Source organism: Zalophus californianus, chromosome 8, assembly GCF_009762305.2.
Source record: "Zalophus californianus isolate mZalCal1 chromosome 8, mZalCal1.pri.v2, whole genome shotgun sequence".
Taxonomy (NCBI): domain Eukaryota; kingdom Metazoa; phylum Chordata; class Mammalia; order Carnivora; family Otariidae; genus Zalophus; species Zalophus californianus.
In genome coordinates, this window is record NC_045602.1 from 125655576 (window position 1) to 125681954 (window position 26379).

A 26379-nucleotide genomic window follows, 5' to 3' on the forward strand; every position below is an offset into this window, starting at 1 on the left:
TATGAACTTCCTGTAGCCAGATGCATGGGCCCTCTGGGCTCATTCTACATGTCTCTCAGCTTGGTTGACACAGTCGGTAATGCCGTTCTTCACTCAGTTTCTGGGTCACCCCTTCCTGGTTCTCCCTACCTCACTGGCTGGATCTTTCTCTTTCTAACCTCTAGATGATAGCATGCCCTTGCGCTCAATCCTTGGACTTCTCTGTGTACACACATTCCATGGGATTTCGCCCAGCCTTACAGCTTTAGATCTCTCTACTAAAGACTCCTGAAGTCTATATCCTCAGCCTTAACATCTCCCCTGAGCTCCAGACTTGTATGTTCAAGGGCCGACTTGCATGATCCTTAGGGGCCTGATAGGCTTCTCAGCCTAACAGGTCCAGCTGAACTCTTGGGATCCACCTTCTGAACGTGCTTCAATCATTACTACCTTGACGACATCATCTGCTCTCAATCAGTCTTAGAACCTGATGAGTACTAAAACCTAGGTATCGGTTAAACTCCTTATTCTAGTACAGTTTCTCAACCTGGGCACTATTGACATTTCGGGCTAGATAATTTTTTTAGTGTGGGGGAACGTTGTAGGAATGTTTGCTGTCTTCCTCCAGGGGGTAGTGGGATCATGGACAGATGGCAGACCCACTCAGGGTCAGTGCTCCTCTCCCTACATTGGATCCCAATGTGGGGGTGGAGTGCAGGGAGGTGATGGGGAACCCGTGGCTCACATCAGGCCGACTTGGTGTTAGCCTGGACTGCACAAGCGGCATCTCCCCACTCGATGTCCGTAACGCTGCCCTCCAGTTGTGACAATCAAAAATGTCTCTGAACATTGCCAGGTGTTCCCTGTTGGGCAACACTAACCCCAGTTGAGAACTATTGCTCTAATAGAATAAACATACAGACAAGTCCACGTGCCATAAGTGTACATTTCAATAAATTTCCACATACTGAACGCAACTGTGTAACCCACATCCAGATCAGGAAACAAAACATTCTGGCCCCTCTCCTGCTCCCTTGCAATCACTACCCCTCCACCCCAAGAATTACCACCATTACTTCTAACAGCTTAGACAGATTTTGACTAGTTTTTACTTTAAATAGTATTTTACAGTACGTACTCTTGCATCTGGCTTCTTCTTCTGCTCAAGGTTTTATTTGTGATATTCATAGATATTGTTTGTGAATTATAGATTGTTCATTCACGCTATAGTTTTCCACTGTATGAATGTCCCACTATTTATTTATCCATTTATTTTTTTATTTACCCATTTTAATGGGCATTTGGGTAGTTCCCAATTTGAGGCTATTATGAAAAATGCTGCAATAAACATTCTTGTAAATGTCTTTTGGCGAACATGGGCAGCCATGTCTTTGGGGCATACACCTAGTGTACCTAGTACAGCAAATAACGATGCAATTAGAAATGTATTGAGAAATTGCAGAAGCAGAAGTAGGATAATATATATTCAAATGTATTAAATCTTACTTATTCATACAAGTGCTTTGGCAGGGTACATACCTCAGAGTGGAACTGCTGGGAAGACAGGTATAGGCATGCTTGGCTTGAGCAGATATGATCGAACAATTTTCCAAAGTGGTTCTGCCCATCTATACTCTCACCAGCAATGTGCGACAGTTTCCAGGAGTCCTTTTTGACTCCTCTTTCCATCCCACACAACATTCAATTCAGCAACAGGTTCTGTACGTTCTACTTCCAAAACATACCTTGAATTGGATGAATGCCACCGCTCTAGTCTGGCTTTTACCACCTCTCGCATGAGGCTCTGCAGGAGCCTCCTACCTAGACTCCCAGTTTCCACTCCTGCTCTCCTTTAGTGGAGTCCTTCTTGCAATAGCCAGAGTGATCCCGTTAACATATAAATCAGATCACATCATTCCTCTGCTCAAAAACTTCCAGTGGCTCCTCTCTGAAACCTTCAAGAGGCCACATGATCTGCCCTTTCCCCCTCCCTCATCTCTTATCACTCTCACCTTTGTTCACTCTGTTCCAGACACACTGGCCTTCTTGCTGCTCCCTGAGCAGTCCAGGCCCCTTTTCAACGCAGGGCCTTTCCACTTGCTATGTTCTCTGCCGGAGAGCTCTTCACCCACATCTTTGCATAGCTGGCTCCTTCTCACCAGGGAGGTTTCAGCTCACATATCACATCTTCTGAGGAATCTTCTTAGGTCACCCTCTAAGGTAGTCCTTCCCCCTAGTCATTATCCTTGGATCCTATTTTTTCTCCTTAATATATACCAGAATCTCAGATTATCTTGTCTATGCGTTGCTCACTTACAATCTTTCTCCCCTCACTCCTCATTAGAATTTAAGCCACACCAGGGCAGGAAGCCGGTCGATCTCAGGCAGTGCTGTATCCCCAGTGCCTAGTATCTTTGCCTGAAACACAGGAGCGCTATCAAGATGCGTTGAACGAATGAATGAGGTGAATAAAACACAGGTGTTTAGGAGACCCCAGCAGAGGAGGGCCCGGGCTCCAGGAGCCACACACTGGGGCCCCCGGTGTAGGGACGGTTCTCAGCTGCAGGTGGGATCCTCAGGCGTTTCCTAGAATTGAGAGCCCAGGGACTTGGAGCGAAATGGCCACGTTCTGAGGCTCAGCCCAGCGGGCACTAGGACCCTGCGCGGCGCCGCGCCCGGTGGGGGGCGGCGGACGGGGGGGGGAATCCGCTCTTTCTGTCTGCTAGAGCCGGGCTGCAGCCACTTGTGCGATCTGGGCCCGTACCGCCGCCGCCCGGCCCCTTTCCGCACTATGAGCCGCAGGTTCACTGTCACCTCATTGCCTCCCGCGGCGCCCGCCGGGACCTGTGACTTAGAGTCCCACCCGCATTCGGCAGCCTGTCTCCGCCACCTCTCAGGGGAAGACGCCAAAGGTAGAGGCCGCAGGGGGCGGGGCCTGCCGGAGTGGGGCGGGGCGAGAGAAGAGGCGGGGCATGGTGGGCGGGTCTTCTCTTGGAAGGGGCAGGGCCAGGGCTGGAGGTGGGGTGGTCTCAGCGGAGGGCTAGCGAAGGAAGAAGAGCTGGGACCTAGCCGGGAGGGAAGGAGGCTGGATGGGCAATGGTGAAGGGAGGGGCCAGATTCGAGGTGGGCGGGGCACATAAAGAGGGTGGGTGGGGCTATAGGCGAAGGGGCGGACCTTGTGATGGAGGGGCTAGAGTCAAAAGAGGGCTGAACTGGAGGGCACTGAAGGGGCGGGGTCATTTCGGGTAGGGGGCGGGACCAGAGGGAAGAAGGGTGAAACCAGGGAAAGGGGAGGGCAGTATGATTAAGCGGTGGGTCCAGAGACAATGGGAGGAGGCAAGACTATCTCTGCTTGGGGGGCAGAAAAGGGCGGGGCCAGAGAGGAAGGGGTTGTGCCGGGAGGATAGGGGTGGGGTCGAGGGCGGGAGGTAAAATGAGTCCGGGACGCTGGGGCTAGTGCTGGCTCAGCAGGTGACTGGGGCCTGGAGGATCTTCCAATTCTCGGCCTCCCTGGAGACGTCGCGGACAGCGCCTGGGGATCCCGGGGAGGAGATGGGAGAAAGATAAGTTACTTTTGGGCAGCTAGATCTTGGAGGATTCTGTGGGGTCTCCAGTCCCGACCCTTGGGGACCCACTTAAGTCCCTCTGCTCCAACTCCAGAAGAGGGTTGGGTGGAGCAAGCTCAGGCTAGATTGGGGGCGTCCTCCTCGAGGACCCATTGCTGTTGTCTAGTAATGGAAGTTACAGGCAGGGTACAGCAGAGGGGAGGTGAAGGATCCATCTAGCTTTCGGTGAAGAATTAGCATCCTGGATGCACTCACAGTCTTCTCCGCAGGGGCACTTGTCAGGGGTCCTCTTTCTGACCCTGCGCCCCTCAGGTCTGGAAGAAACGCTGCGAATCTGCTCAGTGGCCCCGGCACGGGGAGGAGGAAGAGCCTCCCCGGGCCGCCAGGGGTCGCTGCTGAGCCGCAGGTGAGCTCACTCTGCCGCAGAACTAAGCACCGACAGCCCTGGAGGGGGCCTTTTCGGGGTTTCTTTGGCGAACTCCCTCTTGTGTAGATGACCAAACCGAGGCCTAGATTTCCGCAGGCCTCCAGCCCCTAAACCAGCTGCCTCCTGGACGTGACCATTTGGAATTCTTGGGCTCCTTCCATTCTTCATACTTCCCCATAAACTGCCTCCTTTCTCATTTTTTCTCATTTTCATGAATGTCCTTTCCATCCTTAGAGTTTCAAAAGTCAGAACTCCAGGAGCTATTCTCAACGCTTCCTTTTCTTTTCCCACTGGATGTAGTTGGTCCTCACATGTTGGCCAACCCACCCCAAAAACTAATCCTGAATCTGTCTTCTCTCTCTTCTGGTCACCATCACTCTGTACAAACCTCCATCATTTCTCACCTGGCCACGGCCATAGCCACAGCCTCCTCACTGGTCTGCCTGCCTCTGATGCTGTCCTAACCGCCCTCCACACAAGCTCCCCATCGCTTTTAGGATAAAGGCCAACGCAACACCGTAGTCTGTCATTCAAACTCTTTCCTCATCTGCTCCGAGGCATAGCTGTCCGTGTTCCTCTTCCACCTCCGTTAGCCATAACTCTGTAGGTTATGGTTCATTTCACCTCTCCTGAAAGGCTTTCTCACTTTCCCTTGCTTCCAGGCAGAGGCCATCATCCCTCTTCTGCCCACCCTCTGCACCATTTGAGCATGTCCCAGTGGGTGGGAGTTATTTACTTGTGGGGCTCCTACAACTCAAAAGCAGGGACCATATCCTTTTGTCTTAGTGTTCCAAGTTCCAAGCCCGCAGCCTGGCACTTGGTAGGTGCTTAATGTTCGTCAGACAAGAGAGGGAGTGGCTGGAAGCTCCTGCTTCTTCTACCCTTGCCTTCTCTCTTCCCATTCCCCATCCCCTGGCCTGAGAATAAGATGGCCCTCTCTCTCATTCCTGGGGGATCGATAGGTCTTCCCATTCCCATTTCCAAGATCCTGCACATTGAAGTAAAATATGGCTCCCAGTTTGGGGGTGTGCAGGTGTGTGTGCAAACTGGGTGTGAATCTAGAATGCTGAGTGCTTGCGGCAGAGGCAGTATGCGTGTGTGTGTCTTTGTGTGTCTTGAGGGAGGAGCATCCCGCACGAGCTCTGATGACCTGTGGGGCAGTCAGTGAGTCAGTGCTTATATGTGTCACTGTATTCCAGTGTGTTGATGGGCATTTGTGTATTCCTGGGCCTGTCTCTGGGGTGGGGTACCTGTGTGTATGAGTTTATCAGAAGTTTCATCTTGAGAATGATTTGGGTGACTTGTAACCTCTTTAGTCCTGAGAGGTGCCTCCAGCCCCGTCGCCTTGGTAGGTCACTGCATGGGGAGGTAGACAGGGGCTCCCTAGGGGAACCGAAATCTGGTGATATCTTTCCCACAGCTCTTCTTGTGTCAGCCCTCGGGCCCCAAGGAGATGTGTTCCTCACCTCCTGTCCTCACCCAGGCCCATGGGGAGAAATGGCAGCATGTAGAAGGTGGGGAAGGGTTGGGAGAGGTTTGGCAGGTCACTTGTGTATGAGCATTGTCTTTAATTCTGGACTCAGGGGGTGGAGTTTGCCTCTGGAAGTGCCTCCTGCTGCCAGGGGATCAGCTGTAGTGGGGACATAACTGACGGGGCTGAAAGAAGCAAGTCAGAGGCTGATCCTTGAATCCACCACGAATCCTGGGCTGCAGCCACCACACCTTCGTTGCCTCATCTGTACTATGGGGAGGTTGACGATGACTTGGCTGGACAAAAGTGGACCTGGGGCCAGTTGTTACCACTCTGAGCGATTCCCGCATCCCTTTATACTACTTCGCACTGTGCCTCAGTTTCTGGTGGAGCAAGACAGGGCACTGGAAAGAACCTTGGGCCTGGGTTAAGACTAACAGGAGTTGAGATGCGTTCCCAGGAGTGAGAAGGAGCTGACTTACGCTAGGCGGATGGAGCAAGACCACAATATAGCCCAACCACGCTCTAGCTCAGGCTCTGTGGTGTCCCCTTGGGCACGTTGCTTCCCCTGTCTGAGCCTCAATTTCCTCATCTGTAGTATAAAGGAGTTGAACAGGAAGCTATCTGAGGGTCATGCTAGCCATAAAAATGCTAGGATTCTTTGATGATCTAGAAGGGTGAAGTTCTCTGCCTCCTCCATACCCAAACCTCATGTTTCAGTCTCTCTATCTGTAAATTGGAAAGAAAGACACTGAGTTATTGGTATAAATATCTGATTTGGAGATCTCCAGCCTGTTCAGGGTGTTCTCCGGTCACCCCCTCCTCAAGCTGGGACTCAGAACCTCACTGCCCAGTACTTCAGCCCAAGGTGAGCCCTGGGAATCTCCATGGTAACAAACTGGTTATGAACGGGGCTGCAGTTGCCATGGTGACGGGCTGCTCTCCCTCCCTCCCTCTCTCTCTCTCTCTCTCTCTCATCCCCCTCATCTCCCCCCCCACTTCTCAATGAACCAGAGCGATCTGCAGGCACCAGCTCTCCTGGTGGGGTGGGGGTGGGGGGGTGGCTGCCGTGCTAAGGGGGTCCAGATTGAGAAAGAGGAAAGATGGGCTGAATCTGTAGGGAATGGGGGGCTGTTGGGGGCCATTGCCATGGTGACAGGGCTGCAGCCTGTTAATTAAGCCCCTGGTTGCCACGGAGACAATGGTGGTTGACGTGCTCTGCGGCGAGCCCTGTGTGTGTGGGGTGTGCTGTGCGCTGGACTCATCAATTCACTGTGAGGGTTTTGGGTCTGGAGGACAGGCATATAGTTTGGGGAGAGGAGTGAAGGAGGGAGTTCAGGGCCTTGGCTCCAGGAAGACAGAGCTGGGGTGGGTGTGTTAGGTGAGGGGGGTAATGATATGCAGATAAGGATGGATAGGGACTGAGCCGTAAGGAGGAACACTGTGCCTGCCTCCTGTGGAAAGAAGACCCAGCCAGGTGGCTCCAGCTTCCTCCAAACGGCCTCATACCTGGGTCAGTGGATGGAGCCCTGGGCTGGAGGTCAGGAGCTGGATTCTAGTCCCCAGTCTGCCACAGTTCACCCCATGACGAAAATTGGTACCTTTTCATTTCTACACTTTAATTTACCCCTAAGTGAGGGGTGGCAAAAAATAATTTATAAAGTCTCTTCCAGTTCCCACATCCTGACACTTAGGCAGCTTCCCTGAAATTTTTTTCTCTCTGAGAAGCATAAGGTGAGGGGTGGTGGTGAACTTTAGACATTCAGAATTCAGGAACAGGCCCCTTCCCAGCTCTGCATCTTGTGTCGCTTGAATGAGAGAGTTTCCCTTGCCCTAGATCTTCCTAGGGCTCTGGGTGGAGTTGGGATGCTAAGCTGGCAGCCATGTTCCTGGGGCTCAGAGCTGAGGGTCACCTTACTGGTGACTTTACTAGCCAAGGCCAGGCTAGCAGTGCAGGAGGTGCCTGCAATGGTGTTTTCTCAAAGCCTCACTGCAGCTGGTTGGCCTGAAGCCAGAATAGGGACCAGGCTCCTTGAGAGGTAAGGGGTGTGAATCGAAGGGATAGGGTCTCCCTTAGGGGCCATCTCCATACTTGGTCTGGGCTTCATCTGAGATAAATGGAGAGAGCACTAAGAGCTTTCAGAGTGGGAAGACATCCCTTGGATTTATGTGACCTAATCCTTTCATTTTGCAGATGGAGATACTGAAACCCAGAAAGAGAACTTAATTTTTCCCAGGGATAGAGTTTGGGGGCAGAGGACAGGGTAACTTCACTGTGTCTTGAATTCCAGATGCCTTGTGAGATAGGAACTCCGGTGAGGGTAGGCAGATGGGGCACCCAGGGGAAGAGAAATCACCCCTGCCTTCACCTGTGCCCCCCTGGGATCTAGGTTCCTCCTGTGGGCGGGCTCAGTCCCTGAGTGGCCAGGGCTCTGGACCACAAATGAATGGAAATACCTCCGGGGGAACATCCCAAATCTGAGATTTCTGAAAAAAATCTCGGCATTTAATTTATTTCACAGCACTTCACATATGAACATGCCACACATTTTGCTATGTTACCTGTCTCTACAGAGTAGTGGAAAACCATAATGCTGCTGGGAGTGGTGGTGATGGTGGGGTGTGTAGGTAGTGGAGTGCTTAGAAATTCCTGAGCACGGGTCTATCCACCTGCTATCCTTTTAACCCCTGTCACCAATTCAAACTCCTTCACCTCTTTCTTTCTTCCTTCCTTCCTTCCTTCCTTCCTTCCTTCCTTCCTTCCTTCCTTCCTTCCTTCCTTTCTTCCTTTCTTTCTTTCTTTCCTTTCTTTCCTTTCTTTTTCTTTCTTTCTTTCTTTCTTTTTCTTTCTTTCTTTTCTTTCTTTCTTTCTTTCTTTCTTTCTTTCTTTCTTTCTCTTTCTTTTCTTTTTCTTTCTCTCTTTCTTTTCTTTTTTTCTTTCTTTCTTCTTTCTTTCTTTCTTTCTTTCTTTCTTCTTTCTTTCTTTCTTTCTTTCTTTCTTTCTTTCTTTCTTTTTCTTTCTTTCTCTTTTTTTTCTTCTTTCTTTCTTTTTTTAATTTTTCTCCCTGGGAAAGCTAAGAAGACCAATTCTTACACCTCGTCCGAATAGCTAGCTCTCCATCCTAACAAGTCCTTCTACCCCCACGAAACCCAGTGGCAGTGATACCTTATTTGGGTCCCTCCAGAGCCCCTTTCTGTCAGCTGCCAAAGACTATGATTGACCTCATCTGAAGCCACTGATAATTGTGTTCAAGGACTCTGAGCTGCGGGTCCAGTCAATGGCTCTGAAAAGTCATGTCCTAGAATGGGGCCTCTAGTGTGGGCGGCTTTTTAGAACCCTTGAAGATCTTCTGGGCCTACCTCCGGTTACAAGCTGAGGGGCCACTTCAGTCCTGCATCTCTGAAGCCTGACCACAAGAAAAGGGAAAGAGCTCATCTCAGACCCTTCCCTGTTCCCTTTTTAGTAGCCAAGAATCAGAGATAGCTGAGCAGTTTGGTTTGACTCTATCCTTTTCCCTTCTGTTGGAGGCAGGACAAATTTTTTAAAAGAATTTATGTTGAGAAAGAGTCTTAAACTAGAATAAAGCAAACTGGACTTTAGATCAAATCCTGCCATTCACTGGCATTGTGTGTCCATAGGCTGTCATTTCTCCTCTTTGGACCTTAGCTTTTTCATCTATAAGATGAAAGTTGTCCATTAGATAAGATGATTGATGTGATCCCCTCCAGCCCCAGAACTCTCCTGAAACTTAGAGGGCCAGTGCTGGGGGTCAGGGGGGGGTCTGAAAATGATTTCCCCTTCTCTCACCCTTGGATGTTTAGATCTTCCGGAGACACAGAGTGTCCAAACCTCTGATGCTGCTTCCTGAGATGTCTCCACCACAGGCTCAAGTCTGGATTCTAGGGGTTGTCCCAGAGAGGTCCTAGGACAATCAAGCTTCTGGAGGACTGGTGTCAGGGGAGGGAGAGGGACACAGAGAGCATGCTGGCTCTGGAATCCTCAGAAAGCAATCCTGGATTAGGGGATTAGACACTCCCACCCCAGGAGAAAATCTGGTCCCAAACCGGCTAGCGGCCTCATTCCTCCCTCCCCCACCGCTACGGGCCAGCCTCCTACCAGCCTGCCCTCCCTTCAGGCTGCACCAGCCCCAGTGAGGAGTCAGCCATCCCTGGAATCTCATTGCTACCTTCTCTCCTCCTCACCACATCTCCTTCCCAGGGTCATTCTACAGTCAGAGGGTCCCTGTCTGTGGACTACTGGGATTTGTCTTGGGGGTGAGATGCTAGCACTCAGTCTAAGCACAATGAGAGGGTTTACTGCAACTCCTCAGGTTCCACTCTTCCCATTTTAAGACAGGATGAGCCAGACAGTTCAGCACAGTGACCCTGAACCCCCTGGGGGCAGCACAGTGCTTCAGTTAAGGGCTCTGGCCTCAACACACCCCCGGTTCCAACCTCTTGAACAGCGATTTGGGAAAGGATCTGGTTCTCCGCTCCTCTTCAGGGCTGGCCTCCCCAGCTTTGCAGACAGGCTCCCCAGGGACCCATATTCCGTGGCGCCCCACCCCCGCCGCCTCAGTACTCCTCGCCTTCCCCCTAGGGGTCACCCCAGACCCCCAGCCAGCCAGCCACTGCGGGGCCGCCTCCCCGCGGCCGCGACCTAGTTCCCTGCCGTTATTTTTAGGGCGCGGGATGGCACCTGCCCACGTGCCGGCCCCGCCTGTGCCGGAGAGTGGGGGGCGGGCGGAGCTGCGTCTGCTCGTGGGAGGCGAGGCCCCCGTCCCCCGCAGCACCCCCCTCCATCCCACCCGTGCAAGCCCCCGGTTTTCGTGCGAGGGGGCCTTCAGCCGCGCTTTGCCAGCCCCTCGTCTCTTCTTCTTCCTCCCTCTCGCGCTCCCCCCCAAAACCCCGCCAGTGGCTCACGCCTCCTGCATACGGGATGAGGTGAGCAGCGCCGCCGCTGAGAGGGGGCGCGCGCGGGTGTGAGCGTGTGTCCGTGTGCGAGTGTGTGTGCGCCGGGCGGGCGGGCACTGCAGCTTCTTCCTCCGTGGAGCGGAGAGCGAGAGAGCTAGAGCGAGCGAGAGAGCGGCGAAGGCGGGCAGAGGGGCGCGGGCGAGGCGGAGCAGCCATCCCCGGGCCCGGCGCCGCGCCGCCACCATGCTAAACAACCTGACGGACTGCGAGGACGGCGATGGGGGAGCCAACCCCGGTAAGGAGCGGCCCGGGGGCGGCGAGGGAGGGGGCGGCGAGGAGAGGAGGCAGCTCTAGGGTTAGAGGCAGAGCGGGGGCCGCCTCCTTCAGAGAAGCGGCTGGGACCGCCCCGGGCGGTGGGCGCCCAGGGCGGCCTGGAGCCCTGCTCCATTGGAATGCGCCAGGCGCTGTCCGAGGTGCTGGAATGCGCCGCGCCCCGGGCAGGGCTGGGGGCTGAGGGCTTGCCATTGCCCACAGCCCGGGACAGACATGGGTTAGCTAAGCGGGGGAGGCGGTGGGAAGGGGATGGAAGAGCTAGAATGGGCTGACGTGGACCTCGACGGGCGGGAGGAGGGTTCCTTTCCCCAAGAAGGGACCCCGGCGTCCTGGCGCAGAGCGTTGACCGGCGGCGCGGGGAGGGGGTGGGGGGGTGCAGTCTGCTGCAGTCCCTCGCTCTGAGACTTCCAGCTGAAAGGTGGGGGGAAGGTGTCCATGGGGGGTTGGAGCCATATGACAGCCCCCGTCCGGGCTGCGGTGTCTCCTTAAGGGGACACTTGGTAGCAATCCGGGCCCCTTCCCCCAAAGCTGCCCGAGGTCCGACCTCAGACTGAAGCGTACCTCCTCCGGAGATTTTCAGCTCTACTTTGCGGAATCTCCCTCTCCCTCTCGCGTACCCATGGGTTCCTATTCAGGACGGGAAGCAAGATCACCCTCCTTTCTTCCTTCTTTCCCCTTCCTCTCGGTACCCTGGGATGACAGTGAGGTTGCCAGGGCGGGGCAAGGGGGAGCCTTTCTAGTCAGCTCTGCTAGCTTCCCCAATGAGGCCTCAGGAATGGGGTCCCAGCCGCTGAATCCCCGGCGCCGCGGCGCGGACACTGCGGACGCGCTGCGGTGGGTGCGGAGACTCGCTAGGAGCCCAGGGGCTTGAAGCAAGTCCTTTCGCTGCTCTTGCTTTCCGCCGCCCTCCTCCACGGCTTCCCTGCTCCGAGGTCTTCGGGGCCAGCCACCCCCTCGGGCTCCCAGGCCCCCCGCCGCCCCCCAGCGGTCTCAGCCATCCATCACGCTGTCAGCCGCCCCCACCCCCCACCCTCCAGCGGCGCTGCGTCCCTTGCGCACTAGCGCGCCTCCCGCTCCGGCTGTCGGCGCTCCGGTCCTTCAAACGCTCCCCTGGGCATTGCTTGACCCTCTGAGCTGAGACTCTTGCAGACCTCCCCGGGGGATGGCCAAAGAGCCCCAAGGACTGAAAGAGCGGGGCTTCCAGGGACTGGGAGCCTAGACTTGAAGTCTTCCGGATCCTGGATCCAAGTCAGAGTCAAGTGGCCAATTGGGAAGGCTGTGAACACCAGGGTCCCCAATTCTTTGTCTAAGACCCCCCTTTTCCTCCCTGAGGTTGAGTGGTATACAGGGGTCTGAACCACTGGCTGGCCAGCTAGCTCATCCATCTCCCCAGTGACCCTGGGGTTGCCTCATCCAGCAGCCGCCCCCTCCCCAGCAGGCTTAGGCTACGGGGGAAGAGGGTTTGGCAAAGTCGAGTCTGCGGCAGAACCAGGCATCCCGACGCGGTGCCAGGGAATGAGGTGTGTGTGTGTGTGTGTGCGGGGGTCATTGCCATCTAGGATCCCCTTCAGATGCCTCCATTCTGAGGACAGGGGCTCAGGCTGAGAGATAATCTCTGCTCCCCCCAGACACAGGGTATGGTCCGATCCCCTAGCCCCTGCTTTCTCTACCCTGAGGTTTGTGCCTTTCTGGGCCTTGGGGTTTCCAAGGGGTCTCAGGAGGCCTAGAAAAGAGGCATCTCTGTGTGGAACAGGAGTCGAACTAGGAACTCCCTTCGGTTCTACCCACTCCCCATTAGTTTCTAGACTCTGAGTGTAGAGGGCCCGTCTGGAGACCTTCTCTCTCTGTGTAGGGTCCGCAACCTGGAACTAGAGTGGCCAGGACCTGGGTCAGATGTTTGGGGTCCCAGAGGGAGACCGACTCCTAGTGATGCCCCAAGATGGTCATAGGGGGCCCTAAGGACCTGCTGGGCTTGAGGGAAGAGGGACTATCAGACCAAGAGCCTCTGCCATCTCTCATCTTATGTTCTTGGGGATGTAGGTGAGGACCTGGGTACTGACCTCAGGGAGGTGGTAATAGCTCGAAGAGTAAGAGGGCTCCTCTGGACTAAAGAAGAATCCTCTGGACTAAAGAAGACCCCTATCCCCTTGGGGTCTGACGCCCTCCCCCACTCCCCCAATCTGGCTTGGGGATTCCCCTAGGCCTGGCCCCAGGCCCCCCGGGGGAGGCTCCTTAGCCCGCGCCGCTCGCCTGTTTCCTCTGCGGGAGCTCTGGCCGCCGCAGCTTAATTGAAAGCCGATTCGGGCTGAGAGCTCCCAGGGGGCGGGGGCGGGGCGGGGGCCAGGCGGAGAGGGCTCAGCCTCAGTCTGGCCCTGCCTCTCGGCGCGCGCGCCACTCGCCGCTACCCATCAGCCTGCGTCCTGGCTCTGGGGATTCAGGGCGAGTTCCCCCTGCTTCTCTGAGAACTCCTGAAGCTCGCCCTTCTCCCCGCAACCAGTGCGCCCACCGTTCCAAGGAGGGGACGAAATCAGCCGCGGCAGACGAGGCCGGGAGCCTAGCGTCCCGTCCAGATGGCGGGTGGAAGGGCGGGACCCAGGACGAGCCTATTGAGCCGCCCTCTCCCCGGCCCTCAGCTTCTAGCTGGGATCCGGCCCCGAGCCTGGCTCCGCGCTGCGCGTCGCGTTACATAAGCGGCTGCGGGCGCGTGGCCGCCTCGGCTCCGCGCTGCGCTCTCTCCCCGCGCGGTCGCCATGGAGACCGGCGCGGGGCTGCCTAGTAGCGGGATCTCGAGCCAGGACGCCCCCCTTGCCACCCAGCACGCGCCCCGGGACCCCGGGAAGGAGGAGGGGCTTGGGAGGGGGCGTGAAAGGCAGAGGGGAGGGACTCTCGTGTCCGGTTGTTCCGGCCCCCCAGCGGACGCCGCCGGGAGAGAGACCCAGATCCACAGGGCACAGGACCCCTAAATCCTGGGGCTTGGGGAGGGGTATGGGATGGGGAGCCCGGGCTGGGTGGGGCACCATGTGCATGAATAATAATCGTACTTGTAATAGCAGCAATAGTTCCGCTTATGTGCCAGGCACACCCAACAGGCATTATTTCCCTTAATCCTCAGGACAGCCCTGTGAGCTAAGCACAATTATTATCCCTTTGCAAAGAAGGAAACTGAGGCTTAGAGAGTTTAAGCGACTTGCCCAACATGTCGACACAGCCAGTGAAGCTGGAACTGGAGCCTAAATCTTGACCCCAGCCCCTTTCCTTAACCATCAAGAAATTTGTTCTCATCCCCTCCAACCCTCTTGTTCCCACCATAGTGTGGTGAGAATATGAAGCATTTTGTCAGCATTGTAAAAGGAGGAGGGACCCACTTCTCTTTTATTTCTCCTGTTCTCTGGCCCCAGACAGCTCTTCTGAGACCCTGGGGGTCAGGAAGGGAGCCTGGGGGAATTTGCCTCCAAAGATTTTTTTTTTCCTGAGGTTCTATTATGTGCTAGATTCTCACTGGGGGACAGGTTTGTCATTTCCAGGAACTCATATGTGAGAAGGAGGAGGTGATGGTGCCCCCCCCCCGCCCCTTTGGGGATCAAGAGTTGCTGGCTTGATGGATGAGGTGGAGGTCGTGGGAGGAGAAGGTGGTGGGTGTCCCTTGAGCTGGTGAGGCATCCCTTCCCCCTTCAATGACTTTGAGTCAGGATGAGATTGGATTTGTTAACAGGTTGTGCTCTAGGGATGGACCCAGGCTGGGAGACTAAGGAAGGTTTCCAGGAGGTAGGGAGGAGAGGGATGGGGGAGGATTTGGGAAGATGGAGGTGGAGAGAGACATGACAGGAGATGAGGGAACAGGAAATTCGGAATACATAGGGCCTCAACTTCGTTTGGGATTTGTTAATTGGGGAGTCTCCCTAGGGTCCAGAGAGATGTCTACTACTGGGATTCAGCCCTGGAACTGAGAAAGGGTGCCGGCTGAAGCCAAGGTAAAGTGCCTGTGGGGGTCCCCTATATCTCTTTGAAAGGACTTCTCCTAGATGCCCAAGAGCCGTTCTCCTTGGGTGATCTTATCCAGATGCACGGTTTCACACACTTCCTCCACCTATTCTCATGGGTTACCCTCATCTTTTCTCTGCCCAGCCTCTTTCCTGGGCCCCAGACTCTGTATATCCAAGTGGCTTCTGGACATATTTGCTTGAGTGTCCTATTCTACCTTACCGTCGATCAAATTCGGCATCTTCCCCACCCCAATCGCTTCTCTTCCCCATTTATTAGATAGCACCATCACCCACCCATTAACCTATGCTAGGAACCCCAGGCATTACCCTAGATTCCCCCTTCCCACGTCCCCAAACATCTGGCATAGAAATATGTGCCAGTAATTCTTGAGTCTGCCCATTGCCCTGCATTGCTCTGGTCTGGGTCATCATCAGCCCTTGCCTGGATTGCTTAAATTCTCAGACTATCATCTGTATTCTTCATCTAAAGGCCAGAGTGATTGCTCTAAAACATGACTCCATTCACGGCACTTCTTTGCCTCAAACTCTTCGATGACTTCCAATTGTCCTCTGGATGAAGGCCAAAACCTTTAACATGGTCTGCTAATCATGTAAGGACCCAGCCCGCACCTTCTGAGGCTCATCTTTTCATAAGTCAGTCTCCACCTTTCAGCCCCTCTCTCCCTGCCCCTTCCTCAGACTCAAGCCAGATCAAACTTCTTTCAGCATTTCTGACCCACTCTGTTCACTCTCCCCTCTGGGACAGCGAACATGCTGTTCTCTCTGCTTGGAACATCCTCCCGCCTCCCTCCCAGTCTAGCTCTTACTCATCCTTCAGTTCTCAGCCTACTCGTCACTTCCTCTGGGAAGGCTTCCGTGACCTCCCAGGCTGGGCCGAATGCCTCTCCTATATTCCCACAGTCCCTTGTTCATCTTCTATCACAGAATTTACCACTCTGGGTTGGAAATTCCTGGATACTAGTTTATCTCTCTTGCCTGTGGGTTCCCTGAGGGCAGGGACAGTGTCTTGTCTGTGTTTACTCTCTGCTCCCTCCCCATGCCCATACTGGCACATGGGAGAGATCCAGTGAATATGTGTTGACGGAAGATGCATGAGGAGCATAGGAGATGCCAAATGGGTCACTTCTCCAAGAGGTGGAGTATCCTTTGGGCCTCCGGCTGTAGTATTCTCTATCTCTGCCTCTGGGAAAGAGCATGCTTCCATCACAGAACACCAGCATGGTCCCAGGTATGGTCAAGAGGGGGATCCCGACGAGTGTTGGGTGCCCTGGTGAGTGAAGAAGGACCCCAAGAGCAAGGAAACACTCACACGTTCATTAAAAATGTAGTATGTGCCAAGGAGCGCACTGGGCTCTTTATACATGCTGCCAACGAAAACACTGCAGCGGGCTACTGTTAGCTCCAGCTTTTTCTGATGTGGAAATGGAGGTTCAGAGAGTTCCAGTGGCCACACAGCTGGATGTGCAAGCAGAGGGATGACAACCAGCTGGTGCCAGACCCCTGACTCCTCTGCCTTCTCAGGTGATGGCAACCCCAAGGAGAGCAGCCCCTTCATCAACAGCACTGACACAGAGAAGGGAAGGGAGTACGATGGCAAGAACATGGCCCTGTTTGAGGTGGGTTGCTGGGGTGTGCCCCCCTCTCCAGTTCATTTCCCCCATTCACTGCCATCCCTCCCTCCCTCAGGAGGTGTCCTTCTCTCCACATCCTCCCCAGGTCCACCTTCTCCTTCCCGTCACCCCTGCTACTCCCCTCCTTACCCCGCCACCCTCTTTCCCTGTTTCCCATGCCTATTCCTTCTCCTTCCCCATGGCGTCCCAGCCCCAGTGGTTTGCCATCCTTGCCCCCATCTCTCTTGGCCTCCTACCAAGGAGCTCGCCTGTCCCTCCCCTAGGCCCTTGTGTCTTACTACTGCCACCCTCCCTCCACAGGAGGAGATGGACACCAGCCCCATGGTGTCCTCCCTGCTCAGTGGCCTGGCCAACTACACCAACCTGCCCCAGGGAAGTAGGGAGCATGAAGAGGCAGAAAACAATGAGGGTGGAAAAAAGAAGCCAGTGCAGGTGAGGACTTTGGGGAAAAAAGAAGGAGGGAGGAAGGAGAGGTGGATGGATGATGGAGGAAGAGGGCTTAGGAGTAAGGGGCTGAGGGTGAGGAAGGGTTGGGAGATGAGGGATAGAGATGGAAGGAAGAGGGGAGAGGGAAGCGGGGAGCACCAGAGGGAAGAGGGATGAAGGGACGGGGGTGGAGAAAGAAGGAGAGTGGGGGATGGAGAACGGGGAGAAGGAGTGGGTCTGGGGCGTTCGCAGTGATGAGGGGCTGCAGGAACTGACTCTGGCCTCCTCGGCAGGCCCCACGCATGGGCACCTTCATGGGCGTGTACCTCCCGTGCCTGCAGAACATCTTCGGTGTCATTCTCTTCCTGCGACTCACGTGGGTGGTGGGCATTGCAGGCATCATGGAGGCCTTCTGCATGGTCTTCATCTGCTGCTCCTGTGTGAGTGACACCATCCCCCTCCCCACCCCCCTGACCGCTGGGGCAGAGCAGAGACCTGGGGTGGGGGCAGGGAGGAGGGGAAGCATGAGACCTGAGCTTTTTATAGGAACCACTGCGTATGATCTTTGAGAGTAAATTAGGTCTGTCTGATCCTTCCTGCCTCTCGCAGGCTGGTCCCTGATGGCCACTAACCAGGTTTCACCTGGATCTGTGTTTGTGTGTGTGTGTGAGTGAGTGTGTGTATAATTACACAAGTAATGCAGGTTCATTGATGAAAAAGATAGGCGTACCGAAGGAAACCAAATGCACCTCGAAAATCGCAGTCGTTAACATTTTGGTTGGCCCAGGCTCACAAAAAATGGGAGTATGTGTCACAAACAGCTTTGTAACAGAATCTTTTCCATCCTCCCTAAAAAAATCAAATATTTACGAAACACCTACTTCTCGTCACGTTTCCATTTCCTCACACATGACCCTAGAGCCGCCTCTGCATGTGTGGTAGCCGGGACTGATGCTAGTACGCCTGTTTTATTTCTTTTTAACTTTTATTTTGACATAATTTCAGACATACGGAAAATTTGCAAGAATAGAACAAATGTTAACATATTATGGTATTTAGTCCATCTCTGGAAATACCTTTTCTCCCCCCTGAATTGGAGAGCAAGTTGCAGACATGATGCCCCTTTATCCTAAATCCTTCAGCATGTGTTTACTAAAAACGAGGACATTCCCTTACATAACTGCAGCACAATGATCAAAACCAGGAAACTAACACTGAGACTTTAATGATGTCTTAATAGTGACACCTTAATCATGTTTTAGCTGTAAGCCTTATTCAGATTTTGCCAATTGTCCCAGTCATGTCCTCGGTAACTGAAGAAAATTCAAGATCACGTTCATATTCATTTATGAGCTCATTTTAGCCTCCATTAATCTGGAACAGCTCCTCCTTCTTTGTCTTGCATGACACTGACACTTTGGAAGAGTATGGATCAGTTAGTTTGTATAATGTCCCTTGGTCTGGGTTTGTCACATACCTGCTCAGGATCAGATTCAGTGTATGCATTTAGGCAGGAACACAGCAAACCTATTTTATAGATAAAGACACTGAGGCTTAGAGAAGTGAAATGACTTGTCCCAGGTCAGACAGCTGGTCAGAGGCCAAGCTGGGATTTCCAGAGCTCTCTGATGAGCACAAGTAGCTTGTGATTCTTCCATGTGCATGGTGAATAAGAGATTTTCTTGACAAGAAGGACTTGGCAGGAGTAGAAGTTGGAATAGGACCAGGGAGAAGCTCAGTAAGGACTTGTGGGTTTGGCAGGTGTTTATGGGGTATAAGGTTTGGCCTTTACCCAGGGCAATGCAGCCCCCGCCCTAGCTGCCACTCTGATGATCTCTCTCCTCACAGACAATGCTCACGGCCATCTCCATGAGTGCAATTGCAACCAATGGTGTTGTACCTGGTATGTGATGGGGCTTCTTGGAGGGGAAAGGGGCCTGGATGGTCGGGAGGGGGGCCTGGATAGTTGGAAGGAGGGATAGAGCCGTAGGCTTTATGGGCCGTCAGGACCGAGAGAGAAAATACTGTGAACCTGGGGGCTGGGCTGTGATGTTGGTGGGGTAGGTGGGGACAGTGGTATTAAGGGGAAAGGAGGGAAGCAGTTTATGGGGTTGAACAGGGCAATGTGAGATCTCCCTTTGCCTGAGACCCTCCTCTCTGTCATCCTATTTTTCTGAGCCATGACCTCCTTAGAGGGGTAATTAGCAACATGGTAATTAGTGCAGCAAAATCCACTCAGAGTGGCTGGCTGAGTCTCCCACCAGTCCTAGGGCTGCAGCGTGTAAGGCATGAGGCCCAGAGCAACCCCTTTCTCATCTCTGTCCCTGAGCCTCCTTGCCCCCAATGGCAGGCCAGCTCCCCTTGAACTTCTCGCTGACACCAGGTTCTTTCTGCAGCGGGCGGCTCCTACTACATGATTTCCAGGTCTCTGGGCCCGGAGTTTGGGGGCGCCGTGGGCCTTTGCTTCTACCTGGGCACTACCTTTGCTGGGGCCATGTACATCCTGGGCACCATCGAAATCCTGCTGGTGAGAGGGGCTGAGGAGGAGGCGTGGGGTTCCAGGCTGTCAGTCAGTTAACCAATGCTCCCTGGACACCTCCTAGGGAGAGGTCCAAGCCCTCAGTGAGGCCAAAGGGAAATCAGATGTGGTTCTGTCTTTAAAGAATCCACAGTCTGGTTGGGGAGACAAGATACAGTAATTACGTAACGTGAGCAGCTGTCGTTCATTGGGCACCCACAGTGCTCTCAGCAGAGTTCCAGTTGCTTTACAGTCATTATCTTGAATCCTCATGAGGATTAAGTATTATTATGCCCATTTTACAAATGAGAAGCTCAGAAAGGTGACATGACTTGCTCAAGGTCACTCAGCTACCAAGTGGCAGAGGTGGGTCGATAAGAGTAAAATCATGGTAGAAATAATAAAACCAATGTCACACAATAGCTGCATCTTGTGATTGCCTACTGTGTGCCTGGGGCTGTTCTGATTTCTCTGTGGCTGTTCATTGTCCAGGGCTGATGACCAGTGGGTTGCAAAAGAGAAGAAGGATGTGAGGGGGCCGAATGAAGAGACCTGTTAGGAGTAGTGACTGATGAGAAGAAGTCAGGTTGCTGGGCAGTATTTGAAGGAGAGGCTGCGGATGTGGGTCTCGGCTCTTCCTGCCCCTCCAGGAGGAGGTGGGAGCTGAGGAGGGTTTCCTGGTATATAGAAAGTGGGGCTGACATTTCCCAAGCCCCTACCTTATCAAGGCTTCGTGGCCTGCAATTTATCATTTTAGTTTATCCTTACAACTGTTCTATGGGTTAGATAATGTCCCCCTTTTACAGATGAGGAAAGCAGAGTTCAGGGATTTTAAGGAACATGTGGAAGGGATATGAACCTGTGCCTTTCTGACCCCAAAGCCAGTGCTTGTCCACTCTACCACACTGTCTTGGAGAACTAGAAATAAAAGATGCAGCTTCTGGTTTGGGGGCAGAAAGGGAGGACTATGGGGACAGGGAGAATGGATGGCAAAGAAATGACCCAAGGAGCTAAATTCTGAGAAGATAATAGTAGACTTCCATGACTTAAAAAAATTAAATAACTTAAAAATTATTATAAAAGCAATTCTGCCCATTGCATAAAATTGAAAAAATATCAAAAATGTAAAAAGGGAAATAACAATTGCCCAAAGAAAATCACCATTAACATTTTGGTGTATTTCCTTCTATTTTTTTTTGTTTGTTTTACTATGGGATACTGTATTCTGCTTTGTAAAATAGAACTTTATAGGTTTCCGTAAATAACTAGAAACTCCCTTTGTAAATATCATTTACAAGTGAAAATAACTTTTCTATGAATATAAACATATTAATATTTGGTATGGAAATTTTAGAAAACACATATGTGCAAAAAGAATACAGATGATCCCATTTCCTCCTATCAGTGGATGTCATTTCCAGTCTTACGCTATTGTAAATATGCTGTGATGAGCATATTTTTTTCCAGAGTGCTTCCTGCACTTCGGGTTATATCCTTGGGGGTGATTCTTAGCTGGTTCTTGCTGTGTCACTCACCTGACCTCCTTGCCCCCTTTCCACAGGCTTACCTCTTCCCAGCTATGGCCATTTTTAAGGCAGAAGATGCCAGTGGGGAGGCAGCAGCTATGTTGAACAATATGCGTGTGTATGGCACCTGTGTGCTCACTTGCATGGCCACTGTGGTATTTGTGGGCGTCAAGTATGTCAACAAGTTTGCCCTTGTCTTCCTGGGTTGTGTCATCCTCTCCATCCTGGCCATCTATGCCGGGGTCATCAAATCTGCCTTCGACCCACCCAACTTCCCGTAAGTGCTGTTGCTCTGAGCCTAAGGCGTTGTGCTCCTCCTCCCTGGCTCAGTTTCAGGGTCTGCAGTGTCAGTCTCTGCCGACCTCCCTCTCCTCATCTCTCAGAATCTGAGTGATTGTGGATTCAGAGCAAACTTTCTTGGGAGGGAAAGTCTCTCCTGGTTTGGGGGGAATCTCTACAGGGTGGGGTAATATGTTCTGGAGGTGGGCAGAGTTTCCCCTGTGAGGGTAAACTGCTTGCAGATGGGGTGGACTTAGGAAGGAAGAAGGAAGTGGGACGATTTCTGAAGGGATGACTCTCTATGTTAGGGAAGCATTTCCTGGGTGGGGACAATTTCCTGGAATAGGACAACTTATTAGAGTTGGACACCTTCTCGATCATGGGAAAGGTCATAGAAGAGAGGATCTAGGGGCACAGATCTCTGTGGGTTCTGCCTCTTTCTTAAGGACAAACTCCCTTACATCTCACTGCCAGGATGACGCACAGAGACTGCTGTCCATGGTGCTGAAACATAGCGTTGCACTAAAACGGTGCTTCTTTGGGATGGCTGCATACTAAAATCACTTGGGGGAGCTTTGAAAAAACACCCATTCTGGGCTCCATCCCAATTACATCAGAATCTCTGGATACGGGGCCCTGGGATCTGTGTTTTTTAGAGCTCCCCCGGTGGTTCTATTGTGAAGCCAAGGCAAGGTTATGTCCCTCCCCCATCTTCCTCCCTTGTTTCTCTCCCTAGGATCTGCCTCCTGGGGAACCGCACACTGTCTCGCCATGGCTTTGATGTCTGTGCCAAGCTGGCTTGGGAAGGAAATGAGACGGTGACCACACGGCTCTGGGGCCTTTTCTGTTCCTCCCGTTTCCTCAACGCCACCTGTGATGAGTACTTCACCCGAAACAATGTCACGGAGATCCAGGGCATCCCTGGCGCTGCCAGTGGCCTCATCAAAGGTCTGGGGGAGGGAAGAGGGCTAGTGTCCAGGGAACACTACAGGGATTGTGGGTTAAACGGTCAGGATTAAGGAACTCTCCTTGGGATTCACTTAAAGGAAATTGGTTTTAATTGAGCACCTACACTGGCCATGTCCTGTCCTTGGCATCATGAAGGAACAGAGATGAAAAGGAGCCTTCAAATATCTTACCACCTAGTAGGAAAGAAAGTCATCAGTTTAACGGCTATTCACTAAGCATCTACTTAGTGTCCAGCACTGTGCTAAGTGCCAGGAATACGACATAAATAAGTCACAGTCCTTGGCTTCAAAGACTCTAATGGCAGACACAGATGTATTAGCAAATAAATTACGATATGAGTAGATGTGCATTCAATGAACAGAGACCTCACAGGGGAGGGAGTGGTCATGTGTATAAGGTGGCAAGACAAGGCTTCCTAGACTCATCTGAAGAGGACTTTGAAGGAAAAATAAGAGATTTTGAGTTATACTAGGGGAATAAAGGAATTAAGGCAGAAGAACAGCTTGCCTGAAAGCATGCAGACAGAGAAGAGCATATTGTGTCCTTCCAACCACAAATAATTTGGTGTGACTGGTGCATAAAGTACAGAGGAAGGAGGGGCAATAAATGATGTCGGAGAGGCTGGTATAAGCCATATTGTGGCAGGCCTTGGAAGCCATGTTGAAGTGTTTGAACCATGTCCTGAGAGCAATGAGGAGCCACCAAAGGGTTTCAAATAAGGGATGGACATGGTCAGCTCATCATTTCTAAAGGTTCATTCTGGCTGCTAATATTGATGAGGTAAAAGGGAGAGGGAACAGAGGCAGGAGTCCAGGAGGAGGCCAATGCTGAGTCCAGGTGAGAGATGATGGTTTTCTAACCTAGAGTGATGGAGTGATGTCAGTGGGAGTGGAGCAGTGGTTCTCCCCCACGGTTGTTTTGCCCCCCAGGAGACATGTAGCAATGTCTGGAGACATTTTTGGCTATCACAACTAGATGCTTTTTACTGGCATCTAATGTATGGAAACCAGGATTTTGCTAAACATTCTACAGTGCTGTAGGACAGCCCTCCATAACAAAGAATGATCTGGCCGAAAATGTCAATAGTGCAGAAGTGAGGGAACCCTGGACAGGAGAGAAGGGGCATATCTGAGAAATATTTAGAAGGGATAGTGGGCAGAAGTTGGAGATGGTTTTGAAATGGAGAGGGGGATGGCAGCAGTTGAAGGCAAAGTGAAGTTGTCTGAATTGATGGTGGTGCCATTTGGTGAGATAAGGGATACAAAAAAGGAGCTGATTTGAGGTGGCTGGGTGCTGAGATCAGTTTGGGACATATTGAATCAGTCTGAGATAGGTCTTTATATGTTTTTTACTCCACTAGACAGGACTATTTGAGGGCAAGGACTAGATCTGCACATGGCCTGGCCCAAAGCAGGAGCTTAGGAAATGTCAGTGGAAATAAAATAGAACCAAGGCCCCCAGGGGAGTGAGAAGCGGTTGACCTTCACCCTTCTTTTTTGCCCACCCCACCTCCTGGCCCTAGAGCTCTAGTACCCTGACTTCTGGTCTTTCTCTTGAGCATCCTGTCTCTCCCCACAGAGAACCTCTGGAGCTCCTACTTGACCAAAGGGGTGATTGTGGAGAGGCGTGGCATGCCCTCGGTGGGCCTGGCAGAGGGCACGCCTGTCGACATGGACCATCCTTATGTCTTCAGCGATATGACCTCCTACTTCACCCTGCTGGTTGGCATCTACTTCCCCTCAGTCACAGGTGAAGGGGAGCTCAGAGAGGGAGGACTCTGCCTGGGAGTGATGGGTAGAGAGTCAATGATGATGTGGGGAATTTCTTCGTCCTACAATCTCATCACAGAGGCAGGAGCCAACAATCTGGATTCCCATTGCACAGATGAGGGAATTAAGGCCAGGAGAAGCCAAGTAATATGGTCAGGTTCTCACACCAGTTGGTATGCCAGGACTAGATCCCAGGCTTCCTGACTCCAGGGCTGGTGTCCTTCCTTCTTGTTCTGTCTGGTCTCCTATGGACCCTGTCCTAGCTGCTTCTCTATTCGCAGGGATCATGGCTGGTTCTAACCGCTCTGGGGACCTACGGGATGCCCAGAAGTCAATTCCCACTGGCACCATTCTGGCCATTGCCACCACTTCTGCTGTCTGTATCCTGCACTGCTGGGCTGGGACCACCTTGGGCGGGGAGGCCTGGAGGGAGGGCAGCTTCTGCTGCTGCCTCACCCAGCTAGCTTGGGAGGAGAAAGGGGGGAATGTCACCCTGGGGATTCTCCTTCATCCTCTGCTACAGATATCAGCTCCGTTGTTCTGTTTGGGGCCTGCATTGAAGGAGTCGTCCTGCGGGACAAGTAAGTAAGGGAATCAGGGCTGATTCTGTCCTGGGTGGTAGGTATAGGGGGCCAAGTTCTGGGAAACAGACCCAGCAGAGAGTGCTGAGCCTGTGCAAGGGGACTTGTGGGAGGGAGGTCACAGGGGATTGCTTGCAAATTCACCTTTTTATATTATATTTTATCTTGCTCAAGAAGCTTGGATAGTGTCTCTCTTTTTTTTTTTTTGAGGATAATGCTACTTTCCTTTTTTTTTTTTTTCTTTAAAATCTATTAACCCATTTAACATTTCCTAAATGTCTATGTGTTGGTCGCTGTCCAGAGTTCTGGGGGGAATAAAGATAAATAACCCATGCTTTTTGTCCTGAAGGAGCTCTTGGGGGCTGGTAACCATACTCAACAACAGACTCGGAATGCAGAGCATCAGGAGTGGGCTAAAGTAAAGTACGGGGGCTCTGGTAGTGCACAGGAGACTGCAATCCAGTCCCCGGGGGGCTGGGGAGGAGGAGGTGATGCTGGAAGTGCCTCACACACATTTTCATATTTATCCTTCTCATTTATGTTGATTAGAGATTACTTAGGTGACTAGGAGTAGGAAAGGCATTTTAGGTGGTGGGAACAACATGAACAAGGGTAGAGGAGAGAAACAGCTGTGTGTGTGTGTGTGTGTGTGTGTGTGTGTGTGCACGAGTGCATGTGCACGTGGGTGCCTGTAGCTATAAGCAAGTCAGAGCTGCTGGAGCATACACTTTTGAAGGGTGTGGGCATGCACCACCAGCAGGGTGAGGTAGGAGGTCTCGTCACAGAAGACAGTTTCCATGGTGCTGTCCTGGCTTCTGTAAGGTGGGGAATGGGGACATGAGGCTGGAGCCAGTCCTGGAAGCCTGGTTTTTGGTAGCAGGACACATTAGAGCTTTATTTTATAGAAAATCAGGGGCACCCTGACAGGTTTTAAGCAGGGGAGTGACCTGGCCAAATGGACAATTTACATATATTACACTTACTCACTTTTGAGGGCAACTTAATCTCTGCTTATTTCATTTAATCATAGACCTCCTACAGGATTGCAAGGGATTCAGCAGGTCATCCAGTAAAACGCTTCATCTGATTCTTGTAGTCCTTCAGCAATGGCCCATTTGAGCATAACCTCTGGTTGCACACTCCAGTCACAGGGCTCGCTCTACCAACCAAGGCAGCATCTTTCAATTTAAGATAATGCCGTTGTTAGAAAATGCTTTTCTTTGATTCTCACACCACACGACCATGACCACGCCATGAGGTCAGGACCCCATTTTTCCGATGGAGACACAGGTTCTAACAAGCTAAGAGATTTTACCAGGTTAACATAATATTACACAATTGACCATTTACCATAATCACTCTTAGGATCTGGTTCCAGGCATGGTGCTGAGCATTTTACCTGTGTTATCTCCTTTTGTCTTGTCACCAATCACATGAGATGGGTTTATAATGATCCTGTTTTACAGGTGAGAAAGTTGAGGCAAGGAGAGGTTAAATGAGTTGCCCAAGGTCACACAGACAGAAAGTGCCCAGGGCATTAGGAGCTTTTTCTCCCCCCTTGCTCCCTTAGAGCCTAGTCCCGCAGTGGGCATACAGCTGGTCCTGAGGTCAGTGTGGGAGACGTGCCTTGGAAATTGCGGCAGCATTGCTCACCCAGCATCGCCTGTCCCTTCATTCCAGGTTTGGTGAAGCTGTGAATGGCAATCTGGTGGTGGGCACACTGGCCTGGCCGTCCCCCTGGGTCATTGTCATCGGATCCTTCTTCTCCACCTGTGGGGCTGGGCTGCAGAGCCTCACGGGGGCCCCACGCCTGCTGCAGGCCATCTCCCGGGATGGCATAGTGCCCTTCCTGCAGGTCAGTGGGGGATGGAGTGTGGGAAGAGCAGCCCAACCACTACACCAGCCAGCCAAGCCACTGCCCAGAGAGACCACCCAGTGAGCCAAGGACCCCTGGGGCCCTTCCGTTCTGCACTACCACTAAGAAGA

At 52.5% G+C, this 26379-nt stretch overlaps 1 protein-coding gene across 1 annotated transcript in view; it reads left to right on the forward strand.

The window, feature by feature from the left end:
* The first annotated feature begins 10434 nt into the window (after positions 1 to 10434).
* The window catches only part of SLC12A5 (solute carrier family 12 member 5), a 29457-nt gene continuing 13512 nt past the window's right edge, over positions 10435 to 26379 (forward strand). Inside the window, 12 exon segments of the mRNA XM_035728880.1 lie at positions 10435 to 10652; positions 16216 to 16310; positions 16626 to 16757; positions 17045 to 17191; positions 18600 to 18654; positions 19148 to 19278; positions 20831 to 21072; positions 21811 to 22022; positions 23622 to 23792; positions 24094 to 24192; positions 24336 to 24393; positions 26074 to 26248. Coding sequence (XP_035584773.1) covers positions 10601 to 10652; positions 16216 to 16310; positions 16626 to 16757; positions 17045 to 17191; positions 18600 to 18654; positions 19148 to 19278; positions 20831 to 21072; positions 21811 to 22022; positions 23622 to 23792; positions 24094 to 24192; positions 24336 to 24393; positions 26074 to 26248 — 1569 coding nt within the window. The 5' untranslated portion in view covers positions 10435 to 10600.